At 47.5% G+C, this 25,620-nt stretch overlaps 3 protein-coding genes across 4 annotated transcripts in view; 2 read left to right on the top strand and 1 right to left on the bottom strand.

The window, feature by feature from the left end:
- Positions 1 to 2,360, bottom strand: part of CCDC9B (coiled-coil domain containing 9B) — a 37,873-nt gene extending 35,513 nt beyond the window's left edge. The window contains exon 1 of one of the 2 annotated variants that reach the window (XM_079308626.1): positions 2,201 to 2,360. The gene's annotated coding sequence lies outside the window, so the exon portion shown is untranslated. The remainder of the gene's footprint in view (positions 1 to 2,200) is intronic. The other variant, XM_079308628.1, reaches the window with a different exon arrangement.
- DISP2 (dispatched RND transporter family member 2) lies at positions 1,275 to 20,040 on the top strand. The gene is made up of 8 exons (XM_079308621.1): positions 1,275 to 1,423; positions 8,523 to 8,969; positions 11,250 to 11,279; positions 13,018 to 13,141; positions 13,795 to 13,910; positions 14,169 to 14,287; positions 15,198 to 15,295; positions 16,268 to 20,040. Exons 1-8 carry the CDS (start codon positions 1,344 to 1,346, stop codon positions 19,685 to 19,687), a joined length of 4,434 nt encoding a protein of 1,477 aa, XP_079164747.1. The 5' UTR covers positions 1,275 to 1,343; the 3' UTR covers positions 19,688 to 20,040.
- A 1,390-nt stretch (positions 20,041 to 21,430) lies between these two features.
- Positions 21,431 to 25,455, top strand: KNSTRN (kinetochore localized astrin (SPAG5) binding protein). Its single transcript, XM_079308637.1, has 8 exons — positions 21,431 to 21,548; positions 22,405 to 22,537; positions 22,682 to 22,738; positions 22,961 to 23,048; positions 24,077 to 24,194; positions 24,498 to 24,550; positions 24,678 to 24,752; positions 25,290 to 25,455. The coding sequence occupies exons 1-8, from the start codon at positions 21,485 to 21,487 to the stop codon at positions 25,419 to 25,421; spliced, it is 720 nt and encodes a 239-aa protein (XP_079164763.1). The 5' UTR covers positions 21,431 to 21,484; the 3' UTR covers positions 25,422 to 25,455.
- Positions 25,456 to 25,620: the final 165 nt, after the last annotated feature.

Raw genomic sequence — 25,620 nt, 5'->3', positions numbered from 1 at the left:
GAGCTGCTCCTTGCAGTGGATCTGATCCTACCAGGCAAGTGACATTTCTGTGGCTAAGGCTCAGAACAGCAGGCTGGTCCCCTGTGGCCCAGGCTAGCAGAGAGCACCACGCTGGGCCAGCAGCGCTGCCTGCAGCCTCAAAACTCCCTCCTGCTGGGTTTGGAGAGGTGTCAGCTTTTGGTGGGGGAGAGTCACCCAGCCCGGCATTAGGAAAAGCTTTTTGTTCTTTAAACTGCCTCGGGCATTTAAGTCATTAAGGCAGGAAGGGCTTACTCTAAGCAGTTAGAGGATTAGTGGGAGTTATAGGATACTCTCTGCTCTAATACTTTCCCTTTTGCTTCAGCTGTTCTGTATGTGTGAGGTAAAAAGGATGCCACCCTCATGAGAAAGAAGGTCACTGCCACTGTGAGGTCCATGGACATGGCCGCGGAAGGAGAAGGTCACAGCCATCCTCACAGCTGCACCAAGGATGATGACAAGTCAGAGAAGGTCTCTGTCACTCCCATGGCAATACACACAGCCATGAAAAAGCCCCAAGCCCTTCCTACACGAGACATTGGTATGGTCAGTAGCATGAGAACTGCTACAGAAGGAGCAGCCACCTTCCACCAACTCTGTGGGAAGCTATCCTCATGCACAAGGAGACACATGTAGCTACCACCCAGCCCAGAGCAATGTCATGTATGGATAGACAAGGACCAAAGGATCCTGTAAGGAGGTGGACATGCCTGACCTCCCTGTATTCTCCATGTTTTCAACTCAGTTGTTTCAAACCTACCATCAATTTTAAAAAATCATCTACTTATTTAATGCTTCCAAAAGCCAGCAATTGAAAATGCTGCCCTGCACCTGCCACACAGGGCCAGGACGCGCTTCTAGGAGCATTGCCAGCCCGGGCCAAGCAGGAGCACAACTGCGGAGATGAGGGACTTGTCACCCAAAGGATGCCCGGTGCCTCGAGCTCCTGTTCCGCACGCACACGCTCAGCCCCATCTCCGACAGCCCGGCTGGCCTCAGGGTTCACAGTTCCCCCCGCAACTCTCCTGGTGCCGGCGGCTGCGCCCCCGCGCCGGGCCCGCCTCCGCCTCCGCGGCCGCGCAAGCGCCGCGCCGAGCCGCGCAGAGCCCAGCCGGGCAGAGCCGAGCTGAGCCGCGCCGCGCCGAGCCGTACTGTGCCAAATCGGGCAGAGCCGAGCCGAGCCGAACCGCGCCGCGCCGAGCCGTACTGTGCCGAATCGGGCAGAGCCGCGCCGTGCCGAGTCGAGCCGAGCCGGGGCACTCCCGCCGCCGCCGCTCCGGAGCGTTCAGCACCGCGGGCACGGACAGCGCCCGCAGCCGCCGGCCATGGAGGCCGCACCCTCCCCGCCGCCCCGGGAGCCGCGGCCCGAGGGGACGCGCCGCGGTCGCGACCCCGCTTCGCCCAGGTAGGAGCAGCGGGATCAGGACAGGGGCGCGAAGCCGGTGCCCAGGAGGGTGGGAACCGCCGCCCTGCCGCCACCCCGGCTCTGCATGTGGAAGTGGTCGGTGGCACCGGGTTTTCCTGGGACCTGGGCCCCCAGTCCCGGCGAGGTGTGTCCCGTCCTCCCACCGGGGGTGCAGACAGAGTCCCTCTCTGCCTGCCGGCTGCGCACCCGCGATTCGGGCGATGAGCGCTGCCCAACTGGGGTCCTGGTTGCTCCTGCCCCGGGGCCAGGAACCCCATGCAGAGCCAGTCCTGCCGGCGGGGCTTCCAGATTTGGCCTCCCAGGCAGGTTTCAATCCTGCAATATAGTGTTCTCTCCCTTCTGCAGCAACGGGAGACCTATTGTTGGAAAGCTCAGCTTGTTTCAGACAGAACCTTATTGCATTCAGCTGTGGGTAAACATGGGTTTCTGTCCAATGATCTCCCTAAACCCGCACGTCCCTCATCCCTCTGTGCCATATGCTCCCTTACCTGGTGTCTTAAGCCAGGTTAGCAGCCACAATCATCAACATTTTCTGGAAACATCAACAAGCTCATAATCATGGGCAAGCAGCCATCCCATATTCACAAGTACATTGGCATTTGTTAGACTCACAGACCTAAACTCTTCAGATTCTGCTTGACTAGAGCACATCCCGAGGTCAGCAGCACACAAATCCTTTCTGAAAGCCCAAGGGTTCCATTTCTGTCTGGTACAGGATATTCACGCTGAGAGCCCCACCCGCCCGGGGGCACTGACAGGGCACTCACTGCTCATCAGACGGCTCTGATGTCCTCGGCTGTCCAGAGGCTGCCGTGCCTGTGGGTCTCAGTCTCCAGCAACTCTCGCACAGTCCAGCACTGGTTTAGACCTCGTGCATTCAATGGGGGCCAAGCTGTCGCTGGAGCCATTTTCTTTGCTTGTCTGAGTATTCCTTGGCCATTCAGACAGGTCTTGAAATTAGCACTGCAGCCAGCAAGAAGTAAGTTACAGAGAGTTAAGCCACCTGAAAGGGGTATTTCAAACTTCACCCATGCTGTTGACTCAGTCTTAGCTCCCTGGTCTCCATCCTCTGCCCTAGTCAAGGCTCTTCATTATCAATGCTCACCTCATCAGCAGAAAAACACAGACATAACAAAACATCACCTTCCTCCTGGCCTCTTTCAGCCTGGGACACCAAGGTGTGGATTTTCTTTTCCTTTCCCTTTCCATTTCACTCCTTTTTTTCTTTTTTCAAAACGAGGCTTAGCGAACATGATTTTCCCAGTGCAGACAGAACTGTTCTGGCACTGAAGGCTGGGTGGGAACCTTGAGCCCTCCATGTCTGGCTCCATCCCAGCACACACACCTGTACCCACGACAGCAGCAGCAGCTGCCTGGTGTAAAGGTAAGGCTGTTTGCACGAGTCAAGGGAAAGGATTATAAAACTAAACTTTTCCTGGCAGACTACGTGGGAAGCAGAGTTTTGCAGTCTCATTAATTTTTCATGATGATTTAACATACTCAGGAGTCTCACTAACAAAAAGACTGTAGGTCTTCTCAAGGGTATGCACGATCCTGCTGCTAGAGTAAAAAAGCAAAACAAAAGAACTCTGCAGGAATTGTTCAGTGCACAAGGATTTGCCGCAGCCAAAGGAGGAGATGGATTGCTCAGGAGTGCCTGTCTCTCCCTGTCAGGGAGACAGAGAGCTAGATAACGAGGTGACAGTGAAAGGCAATGAACCCTTCCCTAATCCCAGGGAAAGGGCATTCTTATCTCCTTAGAAAATACAAGGAAAAAAGCTCTTTTTCTCAAGAGCTCCAGTGCAGTTTTGCTGGTGGTATGTTCAAAGAGAAATTTAAATTCCATTATAAGAGCACATTCTTAAAAAGTCATTTACAGCTCTCGAGGAAAAAGCTATTAGTCTAGATGGAAGCTGACCTATAGCACATGGATTTAATCCAGAAAGAATTCATATTTCTTTTTCATTTGGGAACACTTGTACAGCTGATATGCAAACAAAACCTTGCTAGAGGAATTTAAAAAAGGGGAAAAAGAATCAAACTAGCTTCTTCTTTTAAATGAATGAAATTTTGTGGCACTTAAAGTCTAATTGAGCAAAGGTTCTTGCTGAAAAAGGGCTCTGGTTGTAGGCAAGGTACAGACTTCTGCCATTTTTCTCCTTGTTTTTATTCCCCCTTGAGATTCCTCTGGCAACAGGAGAAGTTGTAGTTTGAGTCAGGCATCAGACAGCTCCATTCACTCGGTAGGTGTTTCCCATCTTTCATATGCAAAGTGCTTCTTGATCCTCTCTTTAGTATGCAAAGGGGGAAATGATCTATTAAAAAGAAAAAGCGCTTATAGCAATGGATTTGGGGATGAGGGTGGATTAGGCAGACAGAGAAAAGAGCCATTCCTGCAAAAAGCTGAATATTTTTGGCCCATTACCCTCTCAGAACAACATGTGCTCTCCTGCTGCATGGCGTGGAGTGGGACAGCAGGACCAGGGAGTGCCAAAAACTGGAGTGGCTTAGGAAAAGGAAGGTGACCGTATGCTACTATTTCCCTGCCCGCAAAGCTTCCCCCATCCCAGCTCACCTCTGTCTGCTGCAGAACGAAACCATCCCGAGGGGAATATGCTGGGAGCAAGAAGCCAACAAGACATGTTTCCAGGAAACTCCCCTGCTGGGGCTGAGTGAGCAGGCAAACCCTAAAGCCAGGTCCTGCAGCCATGAGCTGTGGGGCAGAAGGATGCTGGTCTCTGAAACAGGCAGATAACCCCTGCCAGGGGTGTGGATTGACAGCATACAGCCCTTGGCTCCTGCCACAGACCCTGCCACAGTGTCCCACCACTGCTCCACATCTCTGCACACCTGGAATGGCAGAAAGCTGACTCCTTAGGAATCTTGACCCTCTCTTTCCTGTTTCCTTGTGGGAAGAAGCTCCAGTCCTTTTGCTGGGTCCCCAACACAAGGTAGGGTGTTTGTGCCCTGGTTCTTGTCTCAGAGAAGCACTGCTGCACTCAGAGTGGCTCAGGCAGGTCCATAAATTGGATTATTATTCTGTCTAGACATCTCAGGGCAAGAGATGGGGAGGCAAACAGCGAGAATGACACAGCTCACTGCTGTGGGTAACAGAAGTCCATCCCTTCCCTTACACCCCTTCTTTTCTCCTTTCCCAGCATGTCTCTGGTCGCATCCAGCTGAGCCTGGAAAAGAAAATGGAGGCTGTCTGCTGCCTCTGTAGGCTTCTCTGCAGCCGAGACACCATTTCTGCCCATTTAATCAGAAAAATACCATATATCTGATACAGCCCAGAGTGGGAATGAATGTCAAAAATAAGTCTTTGTCAGTCAGTGTTAGCGTGGCAAGCAGAGTCCAGTGTGGGGCTCTGCCCTCTTCTGCTCATGCCTGACAGCAAACAGACATCAGAACTCCCCAGAAACATTTTTCTAGCATATTTCAGGGTCCTGAGGGCCCAGAAAAGTAATAGCGACATGGTTTCAGGCAAAGAAGGAGCAGCCTACGTGTCTGGTGCAGACCTGAGAAGACCAAAGGTTAAGCTCACCAGCACTACAGCTAATTGGAAGAGCAGCAAGTGGAGACTCGAACTCTGCTGAGCTGCCAGCAGTGATTATCCAAACTGATCATTATTTGCAAGCTCCAGGTTTCCCTGGAGATTGTGGATGGCCAAGGTCACATCATCATGTAGTTGGAGAGGGATGAGCATAAGGGAACTCATATCCAGAGGGTGATTGACAGAGTTGTAATTGTTTAGTCTGAAAAAGAGATAATGGAGAGAAGTCACGAATGAGTGATCCAAACTTGCCAAAGTTATTCTGGAATCTGAAGTCACTGAGAGCCAGGGATTGAGTTAGGAAATGACACACAGGGGAACAGCAGAACTTGACAGCATTTCACAGCAAATATGGGAAACAAGGAGAGTGTGATTTTGTGTGAAATATTAGACTCAATGTTATAACGTATGTGCAGAAAACCCGGAGACAATCTGCGATATCCAAGAGTTTGGCATCTGCTTTCCCCACCAGGAGGTTTTGTAGCCCAGGAGTTTATGGAGGAAGAATTTTTCATTGCATGGTCTCCTGCCTCTCCCCAACCATGTTCAAAGTGCATTTGTTCTGTCCAGTGTCATATACTCACCCTCAGATGAGGCAGACAGGCTAGTTAATTCATGAAAAGCCTCTGGTTCCAGATTACTGTGCAGATACAGTAGTTAAAAAGGATAAGAATTTTGCTTTTCCTTTGAAAAAAAAAAAAAAGATCGGAACACAAGGTGTCAGTGCAGCAGTGTCTTCATGAATTATTATGCAGTGTAAGAGAGCATCACCTATTTAAAGTGTGCAAAAACTGGGGAAATCAATGGGATCAAGGTCAAGGAAAAAGAGGTTACAAGAAGTGAGTCAGAAAATGTCTAGATCTTGTCAAAGCATAACATTACTATGACTTCAGCTCTCTGATGAAAATCCCCTGCAGTACAAAACTACAAACTGCAAACTGGACACATGGAAGGAGCAGGATGATTTTACATTTTAAGCCTGAGAGTGTGGCTTGAGGCACCCTCCAGGTCAGCTGTCCCAAACAACCCTTGCAGCTCACCAGCACTGTAGGGGACATGGTGGTTCAGCATGCTCCCATCAGGCTACCTCTATAACTAGTAGTGAAGTGCAACGACTAATTAAAGATGTAATTTTATGTGCTGACTGCCACAGACCCTAATCTTTCCCTGGTCTGTCTGCAGTGCTCCTGCCCTGTGCTGCACCTGAATCCCTCCCTGTGCTGAGACAGCTCTGATGAGGCTGTAAGAACCCAGACAAGAGCTCAGATTGCATCTCCTGAGCAGCTTTGCTGGCACTGCATTTGTAATCTCATATATGACAAGTGTGGAGTCTCCTGTTGTGAACTACCTTTACACAGAGCTATAACACAAATCACATGCTTGAAAGGCCAGGTAATCCTGTCACTAATCCACCTGGGACAGGACAGCAAGTACTTCAAGCCTATTGTTGATGTTATTTGACAAGTTCTGTGGGTGACTGGGATATCATTGTCACAGTTCAGGAGCTTCTGCTTTGCCAGCTGCTCTCCCTCTTGCTGCACTGAGCCAGCTCAAGTCTTACCCGTACCTTGCCTTGCAGCTCAGAGGCAAATGAGCAATAGAACTGCTGGGGACAACCTTATCTCAGCCTTATCTCACTGAGGTGAGATAAGATGTGTGCACACACCTGTCTCCTGGTTTTCTGGCACCTGCTTCCACACAAACACTGACTTCTTCCCAGCTCCTTTGCATTTGCACATCAATTATGGCTTCTGAAGCCAGGAACCCAGGAATGTGCTGTGTCTGAAACTGCTGCAGCTTCCTTTAGGCTTAGAAACTAAATGTAGCATTGGATGGAGCTTAATCAGTCAAGATTTCTCTGTTACTAGTCCCTGGACTGGTACAGTGTGCAAGTGAAGCTAAGTGTGATGCCTGTGCCATCAGAGTCCATGTGGGCACCGGTGTAACTGCTACCACAACCATGACTCTGCTGTAATGATTTTAATGAAATAAGCCCATTTTGTAAAATCATGAAACACAGTTTATCAGTGTTGATAAACTCAGCTGATGTTGCAAAGTACACAGCACAGACTGCCAAGGCCAGTATGTCCTGCTTTCTGGAAAAAATAGCAATTTTCAAGCAATACTGAGCTAATAGTATTCTCCACATTCTTTTGTCTTTTATCATCTCATGCCAGTTAACTTTGGGTGCAATTCCAGAAATGTGTAATCACTAAAATTCTGCCCTTTTTCCATGGCTGTGAGAAAAATAAATGAGAGGGGACTCTACAAAACACAAAAACCATCCTTTCCCGAAGTTTTTACCTTCATTTTTTCCCACATCGCACCAGGTACCTCAGGCTAAAGTTCACCTCACTGCAGTCTTGCTCCAACACTCATAATTCTTTGATGACTTGAGACACTTTGTGATTCTGGCTGGCCTGAACTGTTTGTCCTTTTCAATCCTGGATGCCAGGCACTGCAGTAAGACACATAATTCAGCTGTGAGAGGCCATGGCACGTGCTCTGAACAAGGACCAGAAACTGCTGGCGTTTGCATCTCTTGGGACAGCAACTCCTAAAGCATTTTTAGGGTCGGTCTATTGCTTGTGAAGTGTGTCACATAGACTAAGCAGTCCCTCAAAGTATTATTCAAACTTTCTCCAAGCTAGCAAAATCTCTCAGACTCCATAAATAAAGAACTATAGGAATTAAATCATGTTTTAAATTCCTTGGAGAAAAGAAAGTGTATCCTGCAGGCACCTCATTACTTGGGAACTGGAGTCTGCAAATGTTTTGCTCAAGTAAATTCAGCAGCCAGAAGTTTCAAAGGATCTATAGAGATCCCAGTCCATCCCCTTCCTACAAGGTAAGACCAACAAAATTTGTTGCTGTCATCCCTGGGAGATGTGTGTCTAAAAAGTTGCTGAGGAGCCCAGTGGAGCATGCAGGATATGGGAGCCATTAAAGAATGTGCCAGGCTGGAAGCTGAAGGCCCTGTTAGATGTCTCAGCCCTCAGGTTCACTGCTCAGCTATGTCAGTGCCAGGGATGACTCACTCTCCTGCTGACCCAACGTGGAGCAGTGCCAGTCCTCCTGCAGAGCAATCACACTAATTAATCCTCCCAAGGAGCGCAGATAATTGAATGACTTCTTCACATGCAGATCCCTCTGGTTTCTGTTTGTCCAGGCCTCTGTAATCTCTCTGGGTAATGAGTTAGGACCACCCCTCTCCACAGTGAAATATCCTGGAGAATTTTTGGGTCAGATATTACCCAATTTTTCAAACTTTTGGAGCAACACACACAAAGGATGGATTACAGGATTCTCCATCACTTGGGATTCTTGAATGAGTCATGGATGTCTTTATAAAAAGTATAATCCAGTTCATCCCTTAGGCAGACACCTGGTACAGGATACAGTGGGTGAGGTTTGACATTTGTGTTATGTGAGAGGTCTGTGAGCATCTCCAGTTCTTGGGATACAACTCCCCAGTGCAGCCTTTCAACCTCTCCCATTTTATCTTTCCCTTCATTTCTCTCATAGGGAAAAACAAAATTCAGGACCTTGCCAGACCTGCCTTGCCATGCCAGAGATCGGGAACGCTGAGCTCAGCTACAGTGGCACTTCCTGGGAAAAGATCTGCCCAGTCCATCACTGCCCCATTCCTGCATCCCCTGGGCTGGGGGAAGACAACTTGCCCTCCTCCAGCCACACGCTTGGGCCAGTCTCCACCCAGTCCAATGGCCAGGTGCCATCAAGCTCACAGGACTCCCAGCAGCACCACCCATACTACCCCTGCAACCAGGAGGAGTCCCGAGGCAGCTACAGCCTGCCCTCGCTCCCTGGGCACGGCGAGAGGCCCGTGCTGTGCTCCCACCTTTCCAGTGGTGATCTTGTGCCGGTTTCCCAGCACGAGGCCTCGGAAACGCCCTGGAAGCAGTGGTCCCCCGGGCAGCGGCGGCCGGTGCAACACCATGTTGTCACAGTCAGGTAAGAGGCACGTGGAGGGTGGCTCAAAGGAGCATCTTCCAGACTTGGTGGGGGAAGGTGGGAAGGATGAGCAGGGACTGAGCTGGGATGGATGAAACATGGGTTTGCTCTTCAGCTCGGGGCAGCAGCTGCTCCAAAACACACAGAAGGATCCAGTTTGCTCTCTACCTCTGTGTGGGCGTGCAGAGAGTTGCCATTCCCATGCCAGGGAGAGGTGGGATTTCCTTCTCAAGGGAGTGGCTGGCTAAAGTCAAGGTGACTCAGTCCCTCCTAGGTCATGCAGTTGTGAATATGCCCATCTTCCTCTACCTTCGTATTTTCTCCCTTTGCACTCCAAGCCACCCAGCTGCCAGTCCTTTATCTTGGCAGAGTTATATGATGGCAACAGAGTTCATTCTTTCCTGCCCTCACAAAACCTCTAGCCAGTGCTGGCAGAGAGTGGCAGCAGAGGGTAAGCGCTGGCTACAGCTGAGCAGTGAGAAATACGAAAGTGGGGAGCATTATTTGGCTTTCCAGGTTGGGCAGCAATCAGTGTATGAATCCTTTGTTGCCCATGACAGAATCCATTTGTGTGCAGTGCCTGGGTAACAACAGCCTGAGCTACAATCTCTGCTCCTTCCAGCCAGCACCATCCTTCCTCCTGAGTGTGCCTTGTAGAGTCCACTCTTGGCACAAGAGATTATGATCCCATCACTGCTGTAGCTGTAGCCACTGAATCCTGATAAAAGACGACACAGGATTCCTTTCTTGCCTGTGTACAGCATTGCAGTGTTAGGATTTAATTTGCTTATGTTTGTGCTTGTGTAGAGGAACTGCAGTCAAAGTCCTTTTTCTGAATAATTTTCCTGGATCCTTTTTCTGGATCCTTTTTCATTCATACGCTATCAACAAAATTGCCAACCACGTCCTCTGTAACAGGCTATTTAAGCAGGAAGCACAGCTGGATTGCAAATGCCTGGCAGAGTGTGCAGCACCAGCAGTCAGAAAAGTGATAACATAATAATGCCAGAATGAGGTTTTTAATCCAAGCAAATCTGCTTGAAGAGCTATTGTGAGGGAATTAGCACAGGATGGGCAGTGTACTGCTGGAGAGAGACCTCACTTTGATAATCTGGGGAGGCTTTTGCTCTGCTCCTCTCTGTCCAGAATCTACAGAGCATTAGCGTGACGAGCAAAACACAGAATCATTTATTACATGAACCACCCGGAGTGACTCTGCCATGGGGAGCTCTCTCCACTGCTTTTCCATTTCTCCCACTCACAACAAGGCCAGGAAGGATGAGCTGCCTCAAGATCCCCAGGTGGCGGCTGCATGGAGGGGGGGCCATCTGCCCAACACAGATACTGGAGTGCAGCAGGACCTTCTCCCAGTTTAAGCAGGAGTGTAGGAGGGTGAGAGGAGGAGGGAGCACTGGCTGAGCAGAGCTTGGCACAGCTGTGGAAGGAGGTGGAAGCTATTCTCTGGAATCTGTGGCCAAGCCAAGGCCGTGCCAGACTGGGGCATGTTTCAAGGGAATGTTTCAGTGCAGAGAGACACAGCAGAACAAAAGGTCCTGTAAATATCTGACCCACCAAGATGCAGCTTTTCTGACAGAATGCTGGTGGAAAGTTTCTTCTCAGGGATTCATTAACAAACTTTGGATTCCCTGGGGAAGGCTTCTTTATTTCTACCCCCCCAAACAAAGCCTTTCAAGTCAGAGTGACAAATGCTCCTCCGTGAAGAAGATCCAGATAAAATATTTTTAGCAGCTCCACTGGCTTTCTGCTCTTGCAGCCTGAAAAGCCATTGTCTTTGGAGGGACCCAGGAAACAAATGAGTCATCTTTTTGGGAAATCCTCACTGAGCTAAACAGGAAATAAAAACTATCCACAGTTGTTGCTAGCCCAACTCATGAGATTTGATAAAGATGTTTCCTTTTGTCAGGAAACACTTTAAGAAGTGCAGGGAAAGCACTTAAATCAGATAGATTTTAATGGATGAGATCTGCAGTGGGATTTCTATAGGAGCTGCATACTTAAGTCCAGTACTCTCAGCAGGGTTTTCTGAGAGGGTCAAAATTAGGAGCAACTACATGGCTTCCCATCCTTTTTGGTTAAAATTGGAGAGGGAAAGGCTCTATTATTCATTAAACTAATATACACAGTGACAGAACTGTGTCAGAACTGGCTCATCTTGGTGCTTACAGCCCTGCAAGGGTTAACCTGCTCAGGGATCAGCCCAGCACTTGGCTTCCCAGGAAAATAATAAATGAACACATATTTTTTCCTTTCTGTCTGCAGACATGACAAAGCTTTCAGGATGCCAAAAAGGTATGTTTAACAGCAAAAGCTTCCTGTCCTTGTACCCTGTGATCAGTGCTCTCCTGTCCTGCTATTGGGAGAAGCAGAATGTTACTGCTGGTGACATCCCAGCAGGCCCAGCTCCAGAGGCGAGGTCAGCGCTCCTGGGGCTTTCCACTCCTTGGAAAAATCTCCATTTGCTTGTGAGATCAATTTAACCTGCATTAATGAATAGTAACACTGTCTCAGTAGCTGTTCTTGGGCAGCTTGGGGCCTGGCTCTAGCCCATACAGTAGCTTTATATATCTCTGTGTATGTGTGTATTATATGTGTGTATATATATATGTGTATGTAAGATTAATCCAGCTTGTCCTATCAGAGAAGCAATAAGGAAAAGAGCCCATCCATGAAATAAACTCATCTTTTCAAAAGACAGAAAATGTTAACTACATTGATCAAAATTAGAAAATAATTGGATTGCTTTCTATTTATGTTTAAAATCTGACTTTTGTAAACTATTGCTTCTGGATGGTTTGGATAAGCACCTCTCATCATCAGTAACTGCAGCTGATTTTTTTTGTTCTTTTCTGGTAATTGGACATACCCAAAACAACCTTCAGAAATTAGGTACTCTAATGAGTAAAGAGCAGTTTTGTTCATTTTCATAGTTAAGATTTTGTCTGTGAAAACAAACTTTATAAAGCAATTGTAAATTGCAAAAAAAAAAAATCAAAAGTCATGTGAAAAGGTGCTTGAAGTGCTTGTGATGACTTCTAATGATGAAATAGCTGCAGTAGCATCCCAGTCAAAGGGCCAAAAGAGCAGGCAAGGAGAAACATTCCATCTCAAATAAAGTCACTTCCTTTCACAAATACTTGTCAATTATTTTTGAACAAAGAATTTCTTATATTTCAGAAATACATCAGAACATAAAAGAACCAACCTGCCAAACCAGAGCAGGAACCCATTCTGCTATCTTATATCTCAACTGATATTTCTGAGAAGACAAAAATCTTGACAAAGTAAAACCTGCACTGGTAAAAAGTGTGGGAGAATAACTTTCATAGATCCTCCTATGTGGGAACCAGTTTGTGCCAAAGAAAAAGCAGGACTTGGATAGAAAATTTTACACCAGCTCTTTAAGAACAAAAGTAACGGGCAAATAATACTTTGGTCAGTTTCTCTGGAAGGGTTTTGATGTCACCAAAATGTTGTGATGTGATACATCATTATCATTATAAAATTGTGTGTATTCTAGTGAATGCATGTGAATTTAGAGCAGTGTCTAAATACACAAATTTAGGCCAATGACAGGGACTCTTCAGAATAAACCCAAAGATTTCCTAGGGTCCAGTTTGGAATTCTGTAGCCTAAACTGTTGCAGCTACCAGCTGACATAGCACAATGCAGAGGAAATTAAGAGAGGCTCTTTCTAAATGCAATCTTTGAACTTAAACGTTTAAAGCCTCATTTTGCTCGAGGACAAGAGTCTGTTTTTTATTATTTCTGACTGAAAAAGCTGGAAAATGCAGGGAGGCAAAATGTAATTACCCGAGTTAATTAGAGCTGCCTACAAACATCCAGTTAGAGTTGTAATATGTTCATTAATAGCTGCACTAGAGCCTCCAAGCTTCACAATAAATAACTGCGCAAACCAGGGACTCTGCTTTTCCCCTTCCTGTTACTCACACCCCAGTGGCTCAGCAGCAGGTTTTGTGCAGAGAGCAGAGCATCTCACCCGCTGCAGTTTCTCCTCCTGTTGCTGCAGTTACTCGCAGCTGATGGCAGAGTGGCCCCTGGCTGTGCTGGTGCTGTGCTCCGTGGCGGCGGCGATCTGCACTGTGGCCGGGCTGCTGCTTGGGAATCTGCCGGACTTTTCAGAGCCCCTCATGGTAAGTCCCTACACTCCAGGGATCAGGAGGAACGTAAGGAAAATCCATGCCCAACCAGCAATATCATCCCTCCAAGATGAGCAGAATGTGCCAGTCCTGACACACAGGAAGAACACAGCCCATGCCAGTGGCACACACCAGCCCAGATGGATAGAGGAGCTGGCTTTGGCTCCTACAGTCTGTGCATGAGGCTTTTGATTTGGAGAGCATGCCCTGTTCTAAGCACTATGCACATGGAATGTTTTCCATGTGGAATGTCACATTTCCTAAAATCATCCCTGCCTCTGGTTCATGGAGGAATCTTGAGAAAATAAGAATACCCTAGGAGCAAGAAGAATGCAAAAAATGAAAGTTTGTGTCATTTCTGGAAGGGACTACTACACTTGAAAAGGAGGAGAACTTCTTAGGAGATCAGGGAGAGATAACTGCAGTCATTGTTGATGGGAAGGGATGGAGGAAAGGGAAAGAGGGAAAGGGAAAAGGTTCATTTTTTTCTCTTATCTCTGGGATGTAGTATTTCCAGGGAAAGTTTAATTTGTGTATCCCTCCAAGATGTAGTAATAGTCTCATACAGTCTCCATGTGTTGGAGGAGGCCTAAGGACAGCTGAGCTGAAGTGGAGCTGTGACCTTGGTGCCCTTTTCCTTGGTGCAGGGTTTCGAGCCACGGGACACTGACATTGGAAGGAAGCTCATTGTGTGGAGGAATATCGAGAGCCATACAGGCTACAAGAAGACTCTTTCCCTTTCTCCCTATGCCAAGAAGAAAAGGTATTTGAGCTTGGTTTGGGGGATTTGGGGAACATGCTGGTTGTAAAGTCACATATTCATTATTCCAAAATGTCTATGCCAATTCCATACACCCTATGCTTAAAAGCAATGAGGCATTGGAGAGTTTGAAGTCTGTGTGCCTGCAGTGAGTTTGGGCTCTCTATTGCTGCGTGTGGCCAGAGCCTTGTCAGCGATGTAACTCCCAGCCAGATGCTCTCTTGTTAATAATAACAGTTATTAACAATAATCTCTTACTAGCTATGATGACCTTGGCATTGGCAGAGGACAGAAGGCTGCTCAGGGAGAACAAGCAGCGAGGACACGGAGAATGGTGGAAACCATCTATGGAGCAGATGGATTCTTCTGTGGCCCCCCAGGTGACTGAAATCTTGATGGGGCAGTAAATACTGCCAGAACTCCATTGACAGAACTGTCAGAGTTCAGGACACAGGGAATACTCTGAATTTGCTCTAAGCAAGCAGTGTGTACAATTCCACCAGTGAGAGCCCTGACAGTGTCCTCCCAGCACTTCATACCTCAGTGGTCAGAAAAGGCTGGTTCAGAAATTCTAAAGAGTTTTTTTCCCCTCCTTAACTCTTTGCCATACTTCTTGTTTTCCCTTTAGAAATATACCTTGAAAGCAAACATTAAAGGACCAATGCTTTCCCCATTTATCCACATAAAAAGGAATACTCTGAAAAAGTGTATGCCCTGCTTGCTGTATGTTCCCTCTCCCTTGTCTGCTCCCTCTCCCTCTCTGTTCCTTCTTTCTTTGTGAAAAATGTAAATGGTCTAAAATCTGAAGAGAAAAACAGAAAATTCCAACACCCCCCGATTTTGTCCCCAAATAGGCACTAGTAAGTAGTAAGAAGAGGAACAGCATGCAGATATTTTTATTCTCTTCCTTGCCTTCTATCCACCTCTGAAACAAGTCACACATCAAACCCACAGGTCCTTGGGGGTTTTTGGCTGTGCTTGAGCTCCTCCCTTGTTCCAGGGATGCAGAACCAGATGCCAGCAGTCACTAAAGGAAAGCTGACATTTGATTTTGAAAATGCCCTGATGCTGCTGACCAATTTCAAGGGGCAGGGGTGAGGTCACACAAGGCACATGCTCACTACTGTCTTCTGACCTGCTTCCCTCCAGGGAGCCCTCCAGAGCAGTCCTATGGACAGAGATACATATTTATGTTTTTCTGTGAAGAGAGAGTCTACTCCAAACAGCCTGGCTGATTCATCTTCATTACCTAATCCTTTTACAATTTTTTTTTATTATTATTTATTACAGAAAAGAGCTATTCTCAGCTGGTATTTATGTCCACAACTGCTGGGAGTTTATGGAACTTGCAAGCAATTCAGTCTATGTGTCAAATGGAACAAGACAAGGTCAGTGAGGAACACGTGTACAGGCTGTCTCTTTTCTGTCTGCTGCAATCTTGATGTCTTGCTGAGAGGATGCCAGACAAAAAACAATGCAAGCTAGGCAACAGGTTTCATCTGGAGGAATCCAAAACCTTTTACCTACTTGGCAATACAGGGATGATCCCACCTGCCAGTTGCAAATTAAACAAGAATGGAGACTGAACAGGAGCTGGTCCAGAAGCCAAAGGCGTCCATCAGAAAGTGCTGAGGATTTTGGGCAGCAGAACATAATTATGGAAACGGAGCTACCAGCTTGGGGACTGGTGGCAAGTTTTTACAAGTGAGAAGTTTAATTGCATGAGCTGCATTTGCCATAGGAGCCAGATTTTCAAATCTGCAGTTATAAGTAGATAGGGTTTAATTTTTGCAAAAGGATACCAACTTTCCATAGCTTTGGTGTTTGGGATTTGTCATGGGGAAAATGGCCAGGGTTGGGGAAAGGGGAGGAGAGGAGAGGAGAGGAGAGGAGAGGAGAGGAGAGGAGAGGAGAGGAGAGGAGAGGAGAGGAGAGGAGAGGAGAGGAGAGGAGAGGAGAGGAGAGGAGAGGAGAGGAGAGGAGAGGAGAGGAGAGGAGAGGAGAGGAGAGGGAGAGGGAGGAGAGGAGAGGAGAGGCGAGGAGAGGAGAGGAGGAGAGGAGAGGAGAGGAGAGGGAGGAGAGGAGAGGAGAGGAGAGGAGAGGAGAGGAGAGGAGGGAGAGGAGAGGAGAGGAGAGGAGAGGAGAGGGAGAGGAGAGGAGAGGAGAGGAGAGGAGAGGAGAGGAGAGGAGAGGAGAGGAGAGGAGAGGAGAGGAGAGGAGAGGAGAGGAGAGGAGAGGAGAGGAGAGGAGAGGAGAGGAGAGGAGAGGAGAGGAGAGGAGAGGAGAGGATTACTGCAGCAAGTCAGGAACACTGGGGCTGCAAGAGAGGGTGTGACCTGATGCCCCCTCATGTTTTTCAGATACGCTCACATGTGCATTTTAGAGACCTCTGCCAGCGCACTGAAGCCAACGAATGCTGCCCGAGCTGGTCCCTGGGGAACTACATTGCTGTCCTGTACAACAGGTCTTCATGTCTGGAGATAACTCAAGGAGACATCTCCCACACCTTGGCCCTGCTCCGTGCCTGTGCTCCAGACTACCACCGAGGTGTCCTCACTCCATCCTGCATTGGCCCCGAGGCTGTCAGACAGAAACACTCTCAGTGTGCCCAGGTCCCAGAAAAATGCACCCGCTTCAACGCCATCTACCAGCTGCTTCACTTCTTGGTTGACAGGGACTTTCTCAGTCCCCAGACGATGGAGTACCAAGTGCCCTCTCTCAAATACAGCCTGCTTTTCCTGCCAACAAGAAAAGGTGAATCTATGATGGGAATCTACTTAGACAACCTTGAAACCTGGGATCTGTTTGATAACTACACGTCTATCACTGGAATGGACCTGGGCCTTAAACAGAAACTATTCCAGCACTACCTTCTACTGGATACTAAGTATCCAGTCCTGGCAATATTAGCTATTTTTCTAATAATTTCTTTTTATTTACGCTCTGTGTTTATTACCTTGATGGTCCTGCTTGCTGTTGTCAGTTCTTTGATGATCTCCTACTTCTTGTACAAGGTGGCCTTCAGATTCACCTATTTCCCTTTTGTAAACCTGACAGCAGTCATCATTCTCAGCAGCATTTGTGCCAACCACACTTTTGTCTTCTTTGACCTGTGGAACCTCAGCAAGAGCCAGAACCCTTCTGCTGGGCTTGCTCAGTGGGTGAGTCAAACCATGCACCATTTTGCCTATCTCATGCTGGCCTCGTGCTTCACGACCGGTGCTGCCTTCTACGCCAGCTACATCAGCAACATCACAGCCATCCGCTGCTTCTCTGTCTACATGGGCACCTCAGTGCTGGTGAACCTGGTTTTCATGATGACCTGGCTGCCCTCTTCGGCCGTGCTGTACGAGCGCTACATCGCAACGACCTGCGTTTACAAGCCAGAAGCCTACTGGAACAACAGCAGCCACAAGAGAGTTGCTCTCTCTGTCCATTATGTCCTCCGAGCTCTCCAGAACACACTGTCTGAAACCTCCAAGCTCCTCTTTGAAAAGCTTCTGCCTTGTGGGGTCATCAAGTTTCGGTACATCTGGATCTGCTGGTTTGCTGCCTTAGCCATAGGAGGTGCCTACATTTCCTGTTCCAACCCTAAACTCAAACTCCCAACTCTGGAGACATCGTCCGTCCAAGTGTTCAGGCTGAGCCACCCCTTTGAGAGGTACGATTCCGAGTACTGCCACCAGTTCATGTTTGAGAGGCTGGAGCACGGAGAAGGGCAGCGTATGCCTGTCACCATAGTCTGGGGCATTCTGCCCGTGGATAATGGGGACCATTTCAATCCAAAAAGCAATGGCACCCTAGTGACAGACACCACCTTCACCATCCAAAACCCTGATGCCCAGAAGTGGCTCCTCGAATTCTGCCAAAAAGTGAAGAACAAAACTTTCTATTACCCTGATGCAGAACAGAAATCTACAGTGTGCTTCATGGAGGAGTTCCTCAGGTGGATGGACAGTCGCCAGTGCTCCCAGCGAGACCACAGCTTCAACCTTTGCTGCAACCAGTTCTCCTTCCCTTACAGAAGCGAAGTCTTCCTGCACTGCATCAAAATGATGCTCCTGGAAGAGGGCAGGGAAGGGGCAGAAACGTACGATCTGGGCCTCAGGTTTGACGGGGAGGGAAATGTCGCTGCCTTAGTGCTGCAGTTTCAAACTATTTATTACTATACCTTCAACTACAGCAGAGCCAAACAATTCTATGATGAAATCAGCCTCTGGATAACAGAGGAAATGGAAACTGCCCCCGTGGGGCTTCAGAATGGATGGTTTACCAGTAAACTAGAGCTGTACAACCTCCAGCACAGTCTCAGCACAGAAACCATGGTGGTCATGGGGCTCTCCATAGCCATTTCCTTCGTGGTGCTGCTGCTCACGACCTGGAACGTTCTCCTTAGTGTTTTCTCTGTTACTGCCATTGCAGGTACTGTCCTGGTAACCATTGGTCTTTTAGTCCTCTTGGAGTGGCAGCTCAACGCAGTGGAGTCTCTCTTCATTTCAGCTGCAGTAGGTCTCTCTGTTGACTTCACAGTCAACTACTGCATCTCCTATCACCTGTGCCCCCACTCTGACCGCCTGAACCGAGTGGCCTTTTCCCTAAAGCAGATGAGCTGTGCCACTGCCATGGCAGCTTCTGCTCTCTTCTCTGCAGGGGTCATTATGTTGCCTGCCACGGTCCTGGCGTACAGGAAGCTGGGGATATTCATCATGATGATCAATTGTATCAGCTGTGGGTTTGCCAGTCTCTTCTTCCAGTCGCTCTGCTGCTTCTTCGGCCCGGAGAAGAACTGCGGGCAGATCCTTTGGCCTTGTGCCCACACCATGAAAGACTATTCCGATGACTCGGGGCCGAACGGAAACTTTGCCTGTGGGGGCAGCGAGAAGCAAAACCGGTTGCGGAAGGTGCAGGAGTCCAACACTGCAAACGAGCAATACGAGCTCCAACCCTTGTCCAGGAAACTCAGCGACAGTTTTGACAACAGCACTTCCACAAGCAAGCTATCCAACCGGCCCTCTGTGCTCTCTGAAGACATACAAGTTGAAGAGAACAGATGCCCTCGAGTGGGAACGCACCCCTCTCTGGAAAGAGAGAGACAGAGTCTGCAGGACACCCTTGGAGACCAGCAGGTCAGCCTGTGTCAGTGTCCCGCCCTGCAAACTTCCTCTCCTTACAAGCACAGCACCTCAGAAACAGAAATTCACAGTGAGAGACTCTGTCGAGATTGTCGCTGTCGAAAGTATGGTCTGAAAGCATGGGATGGCTCTGGGCTGGACCACATCCAGCCGGCTGGCATGAAAGAAGAAGGGCAGCTCAATAAATCCCAGTGCTCCAGTGACACTGCCCAGCAGCAGTCAGATTATACCTCAGACCACAGCCCCCTCCCTGCTGCTGACATCTACAAAATTCACAGATGCCTTTGTTCTCTTGGCAGCTCTTTCGATATGCTCAACATCTCCAGTGAGACGTCGATCAGCGATTTTGAGCAAGGCCTGAAGCTAGCTGAATCAGCCAGTTCCTGTCCCGACGCCTTGGAGCTGTCTGACTCCTACGGGAACGCGGAGCGAGGTTACCTGAACGGGAAGAGAGATACCCTGCGGCTGGACCTGAGGGAGACTGTCTTTGATGTCTCTCCAGCTGCATCGCAGCAGAACAGCTCTTCATGGAAAAATCGGTTTGGATTAGGGAACGAAGGGCCAGTCGTGCTGCCCAACAGCCAGCCAGACATGCCGGATGTTTGGATCAAACGATCCAGTGCACAAAGTTCCGGTTACAACAGCTGAGACCTTGTAGAAAGCAAAGCTGCTGCTAGGGAAACAGGAAGCCTGAATGCCCTTAGAGCTGTAAATATCAATTTTTTCCTCCCACCTCTCCTAGAGCTGAGACTGAGACTATTTCTTAGTATTTCAGCTGTGCAAAACGTGTGTTTTCACAGGAATCAGCAGATCTGATGCCAGTGAGAGGACGTGAGAGCCATCGTGATGGACTACAAGCCCTTTGACTTCCAGTGTCTGGTGCCATGTTCACAGCTGTCCACAGGACTTACCGAGTAAACCTGGTTTGTCATTTCCTACAAGGTGATTAGGTTTTGTTTGCTTGAGAGAAATAATGAGGTGAAGCTTCCCAGGTATTTAACGACAGAGAGCTCATGTAAAAAAAAAAAAAAAAAAAAAAATTAAAAAAAAATCCAAAACTGAACTACTGAAAATCTAGGTATCAAGTGAAATGTATTGTGAATAACGAAAAAAGTTAAAGTATTTAATTTTCTACTTTGTGCAAAGGCCAGATCCATAGACTCCATCAAAATAACTCAGATATTCTAAGTCTGTCAAGACTTCCAAGTTGACACAACCTCTTCCTGGCCATGGAAGAGGGTGCAGAATCCAGCCCTAATCTATTTCCAGTAACAACTTCAGTTTGTTTTATTCGAAGGAATTTTAATACTGCCAAAGATTTTCAGTGTGAATTTCCTCCTTGAGAAAAGAGTCCTTGTCCCCACCCAGACTCAGGTGCCTTGTGTCCTCTTTACAGTGTGTTTCCACTCAAGGCATTCCCCTCAAACATGTAACTTTTTAAAATTCACAGATCTCGTGAATCTGGAATTTTAGGGTTTTTTCCCCCTCTACCAGAAACAAACAGGAAAACAAACATTTATTTGCCCTTATTTGTTGAAAAATAAAACATTCTCTCTACAAGTGAATATACAATAAATGCTTATAACCTTTCCTAAAATCTGTGTGATGCTTCATTTTCACTAAGAGCACTGGGGTTACTAATCTTTTAAGTGCCTAATACATTTTCCAGAGGGAAGCATACATCTTTAAAATACTTACTCTTCTGGTATCTATGAGTTGTCCCTGCGCTGTGGGAGACAGACAACTCCCTGATACCCATTAGGGATGGGGGCTTTTAAAGCTAATAATCGAGTTTGAAATATGTCAAACATGTGGTGTGGTTCTGTATTTTTTATGTTCCAGTTTCAGGATTTTATCCTGAAATTGTCATAGTGAATGTTCAGGTGGGTATTCAGGCAGCCCAAGCCACCCTCAGGCTGGAACTGCAGCAGCCTCCACAAGGAGCTATCGGGAGAGACTGCCCACCCCTTAAAAAACATGTGAGCAAACACTGAAAAAACGTCTTTAAGTCAGAGAACATTTTATACAGAGGCCTCATTTCACCTTGCAGCATTACAGGGCAATTTTAGTACCTCACACACGAGCAACACCGGCACCCTCACAGCTTTTGACTCCTACCTACACCTCCGCACAGACGGCGACAAACCCCTCGATCTACCACGGGGTGAGGCAGTGGGAGGGAGGAAAGGAAGGAAGGGATCGAAGGAACTGCGCCCCGCCGTTCCCTGAGGGTGGGAGCCTCCCCCGCAATGGCGGCCAACGCCTTCCCTGAGGGAGGGGGCACGAGGCGGAAACGGCGCGAAACAGACGGGGCGCGAGCGCCCACGCCCTCAAACCCCGCCCCGCGCGCTCTGCCCGCGCCCCGCCCCGCCCCCGCGCATGCGCAGACCCGCCCAACCGTCCCTGCGCGGTCCGGTTTGAACTCGTGAGGGGAGCGCGGCCGCCATGGAGGGACGGCTCTCCCGCATCCCCGTGCCCGGCCGGCTCCAGCGCCCCGAGCCGTCCGCAGGTGAGTGCGGGGCACGGAGGGACACCCGCGGGCACGGCCTCCATCCCTGCCTGGCTACGTGGTGGCTGATCCGAAAACTAATTAAAAGCTTTATTCCACAGTTTTGTCCCTATTTAGGGTTTAGGTTAACGCTCAGCCTGCTGTATGTACCCTCCACCGGCTGAAGGTAGCGGCCCGCTGATGTGAAAGATGCTTCATTTACAGTGTCTTACTTTTCTAAATCTTTTAATGCCGCTTACAGCACTTTATAGTATAAGCTGGAGGCACCCAGGATTAGTGTTAAAAATATGGGAGCTGGGCTGTATGGGTGGAAATTGCCTTGCTCTAATGTAAATGTTGTAATGGATGTGTCATTTGAAAAATATTTAACTTGAGGGAGAAAAACCAGCTTCCTAAACCACTCAGTAAACAAAGCTTTATATAGTCAAACAGTTGTGATTCAAGAGAAACAAAGTCTACATAAATTTTTATTTTCTTAGCTATTCACTCAACAGCAAAATATGCTTAACAGAGTTTCATGTGGGCTGTGTTTGTTTTGCTTCCAGTATTGAACAACAGCCTTGTGGCACGATGTCTGCTTGATGCTGAGACCTTCTTTATTGTGTATTATCATTTCAAACTCTCATTAGTGCTAGCCTGGTAATCTTATTTTAACACTGTCTGCATCTGATCTATTTCTGGCTTATTCTGGACCCTTGATCCTGGGTAAAACTTGAGGACTGCTCTTAGTTACTTGTACGCTAAAGTCTCCATTCTAGCCAGATGTAACTGCTTTACCTCAAAATAAAGGCTTAAGAGACCTTAAAGGAGGGTACTTCTAGGCCATGGTGTTTTCACAGTTGTCTTTTTCTTGCAGAATTGCCAACTGCCTTTCCTTCAAAGAGAAAATGTGTCAGCAAAACATCAGAGCCAGAGTTCAGTAGGGTTCCCAGTATTAACTTTGCCTCAAACGTTCCAGTGGACAGTGTCTTCAAGGCTGCAAACCAAGGGTAAATCAAAGCAAAATATTGATGGATTTATCTGGCAGGTGTCCTAAAGATGGCTCATTCTGCACATTTTGTCAAACTAACAGGCTTGGTGGTCTTCAAGAACGCTGTGGTTTTCTGGTAATTGTATTTTATTTCTGTTTAAAGGTTGCGTAAGTCTGTCAAGAGAGTGGAACCGGTTCCAAATAAGACAGTGGCAAGACGGTATGTCCCTCTCATCTCTGCTAGTTGTCCTTGTGCTGTGGTATTCCCCTGTGGAGGGTCATGATGAGCTCTCACCCATGTGCAGCTTTCTTGCCAAGTTTGCCAGTTAAATCCGTTGGTCAGAAACAAGAGCAAACGCTTAGAAAAGGGCATATTGGTGAAATTAGGAGGTGTGCAACACTGGTATTTTTGCCCCTGAGTCTTTGCTTTTTAACTCCACAGCCCTCTCAGCAGATTCCAACTGGAAGCAGAGCTGAAAAACAAGAATCAGTTGGTGGAAACACTCAAACAACAACTAGCAAGAGGAGAGGTAAGGATAGGAGTGAAAAATAAATAAACCGTTGAGTAATTTTTATGTTCCGATTCATACAGGGTCATGTTAAGGATAGTCTTGCCTGTTTTCTTGTCTTTATCAGAATGTCTTTGTATTCTTCTGCAAGTTGTTTTCCCATCCTCTCAGCTCTGGGGAGGCCAAGCTGGGATTATTTTGTCTGGTTCTGGGCTCCTGTTACAAAGGAGATATGGATGTACTGGACAGAGTCCAAGAAAGGGCCACAGAGATGGTTAAAGGACTGGAGGGAAAGGCTGAGAGAGCTGGGACTGCTCAGGGACTTCTGTTTCAAACAGATCTGATTTTGTGGAATCAGGTTTAGATGCAGAATTGGCACTTCATTTTTCTCAGGCTCTAAGAGATAACTCCAGGATGTGCTTAGCACTACCTGTGCATTTAACCCTCCTGGTAACATACAGCTGTAAAATCTCACTTTATTTTCCAGTTCTCAATCTGTGGAATGATCATTCCTCTTATCTCACAGCTTGATTTTCTTAAGAGCCTCTGAGACTTTCTATGAAAACATTCCCAAAGCTTCTGACACAATCAGCCAGATCACCCTAATCCACATGCTTATTGATCCTCTTGGAGAATTGCATTCAACTTGGGAGGTTGATCAGCTTATCCAATTGCCTGGTAATATCTGGGATTGTGTAGGGAATAATGCTGTTGCTTAAAGACAAAAGACACTTTTCTTCACAATGTTTATGTACATAAATATATAAATAAGGGAGAGCACAAGATAAGATAAAGTTGCCTAAAAGGAATTCCCCCACAATCAAATTTTTCTAGTAATTGCTCTGATGTAATAAACGTATTAATCCTGTCAAGAACTAGGAGCAAGGACCTTCAACAGCCTAATTTGCTGTGGTGCTAGAGACAGAAGGCAAGGTCTGATTCTTGGTGCCAAGTGCAGCACAGCTTGTGAAGTTGTTATTGTCAGTACTACTAAGGAGAAGACAATCTCCTTGGAAACTTGCCTCACTTACAACCTGTGTTAATGGCAGGGCACCAAGTTAAGGGCGTTAAAGAAGGAGAACGAGAGGCTGGTCAGTGAAGTTGAGAAGCTCAAGAAAATTCAGGAGACTTGCATGACAATTTTAGAAAGCAGAAACATCAGTCCTGGTAAGGAGTTTGCACTTTGCTTACATCCTGGTACTCCTTCTTCAGAATGTTTTTTTCTTCTGTTGTGACTATTCATAAGAAATTTGGATTGTGCTTCCTATTTTAGGGAATACTACTGGAATTACAGGGTTTGGGGGAGTTTTTTGTCACTTTAGAGAAAGAGCTGCTTCCGGTAGTAGGCCCTGGCCTGGATAAACTAATTTAGTATTTTTTTGCTGTAGAAAGTTACTTTGAAAAGCTGTTTGTTCTCAGAGTAACATGTGTATTAGAGATTCACTAATGTATCTCCTGAATTACTTACAGACAGCAACATAGAGGAGGAAAAAGGGACACGTGCTTGCCGGGAAAAAACAACAGTAAGAAAAGCTTGCAATGGGCTTTGAGGGGACTTTGTGCCCCTACCCTTCTCTCCTGATGCTGAAACAGCTGAGACTCATATTTATTTGCATCTTATTAAAAGTAATTTTCCTTTTGACTCTTCAGATGCTGACTAAGAAGGTTACAGAAGAGTTGACACTATTTTGTCACACAGTTGCAGAAGAGAAGGAGATGCTTGAGGTAAGACTGACTCAACCAGGCAGTGAGCACCAGGCCCTCAGGGAGGTTATTTTGCTCCTCCCAGTCCTCCTTTCCCCACATGAATCAGGTGAAAACCTGCCCTATTTCTCTATTAATAGAAACACACTTGTTGAAGAAACTGTTACCCCTTTTAAAGAGAGGGATCCACCAGCCTGGTTGTTATTCTGGAAGTCAGATACTTTGATTTCACTTGGAAACTGTTGCAGAGCAGAGACCCTGGGTAATCTTCGGGGGAACTAAGAAGTGTGCAAGCCCAAGTGGCTACAATAATTACCCGTATACAGACCAAAATAGTCATTAAGTTTGAGTTTGACAATTCTTGATAAGAAGCCCAAGAGCTAAAATACTTTCTGAATTTTGATTATAGATAAATTTACATTTTTCCACAAAACCAAGGTAGAAGAAATCCCAGAGATATCTTAGTTTGAGAGGAAGAGCTCAGATGCATTAGGACTTGTCTGTTCTTTTCCTTACCCTGGTGTTAGTAAAAGGTGGTGTGCACTGACTCCTTCACAGGCAGCGATGGCCAAGTGGAAATCAGCACAAGAGGAGAACCAGCGTGCCCTGGAGAAGCACTCCTGCTTCCAAGCTCAAATTAAGGAATGGACAGCCATGCTTGAAGGGCTGGAGAAGCTCCTGGCAATGTGAGGCATGAGGATGGACTGGCATCTTTGCTGTTTCACCCCTAGTTCAGTGGTCCCTGTTTGTCAAGCCTGGTTCCTACGTTTGGCGGGGTGGGGAGGGAGGGAGGGCTGCGGCAGCAGCGATGGCAGCTGATTGTGTCGGGCGCTCGCCGCTCTGTTCCGGTCTCTCGTTCGTGGGTTGAGTTCATTAAAGGTGCAGCACG

This window comes from Erithacus rubecula, assembly GCF_903797595.1.
Source record: "Erithacus rubecula genome assembly, chromosome: 6".
NCBI classification, from domain to species: Eukaryota; Metazoa; Chordata; class Aves; order Passeriformes; family Muscicapidae; genus Erithacus; species Erithacus rubecula.
Note: the sequence above shows the minus strand (reverse complement) of the source record. Positions and strands in the feature narration are given on the sequence as shown.

What these genes read in the sequence shown, in the direction of transcription:
- DISP2 (XM_079308621.1), top strand. Translation starts at nt 1,344, where the DNA reads ATGGAGGCCGCACCCTCCCCGCCGCCCCGGGAGCCGCGGCCCGAGGGG. An exon ending in CGCGACCCCGCTTCGCCCAG is followed by an intron (nt 1,424 to 8,522) that starts GTAGGAGCAGCG and finishes TTTCTCTCATAG; the next exon opens with GGAAAAACAAAATTCAGGAC. An exon ending in CACCATGTTGTCACAGTCAG is followed by an intron (nt 8,970 to 11,249) that starts GTAAGAGGCACG and finishes TTCTGTCTGCAG; the next exon opens with ACATGACAAAGCTTTCAGGA.
- KNSTRN (XM_079308637.1), top strand. Translation starts at nt 21,485, where the DNA reads ATGGAGGGACGGCTCTCCCGCATCCCCGTGCCCGGCCGGCTCCAGCGC. An exon ending in AATAAGACAGTGGCAAGACG is followed by an intron (nt 22,739 to 22,960) that starts GTATGTCCCTCT and finishes TTAACTCCACAG; the next exon opens with CCCTCTCAGCAGATTCCAAC. An exon ending in AACAACTAGCAAGAGGAGAG is followed by an intron (nt 23,049 to 24,076) that starts GTAAGGATAGGA and finishes TGTTAATGGCAG; the next exon opens with GGCACCAAGTTAAGGGCGTT.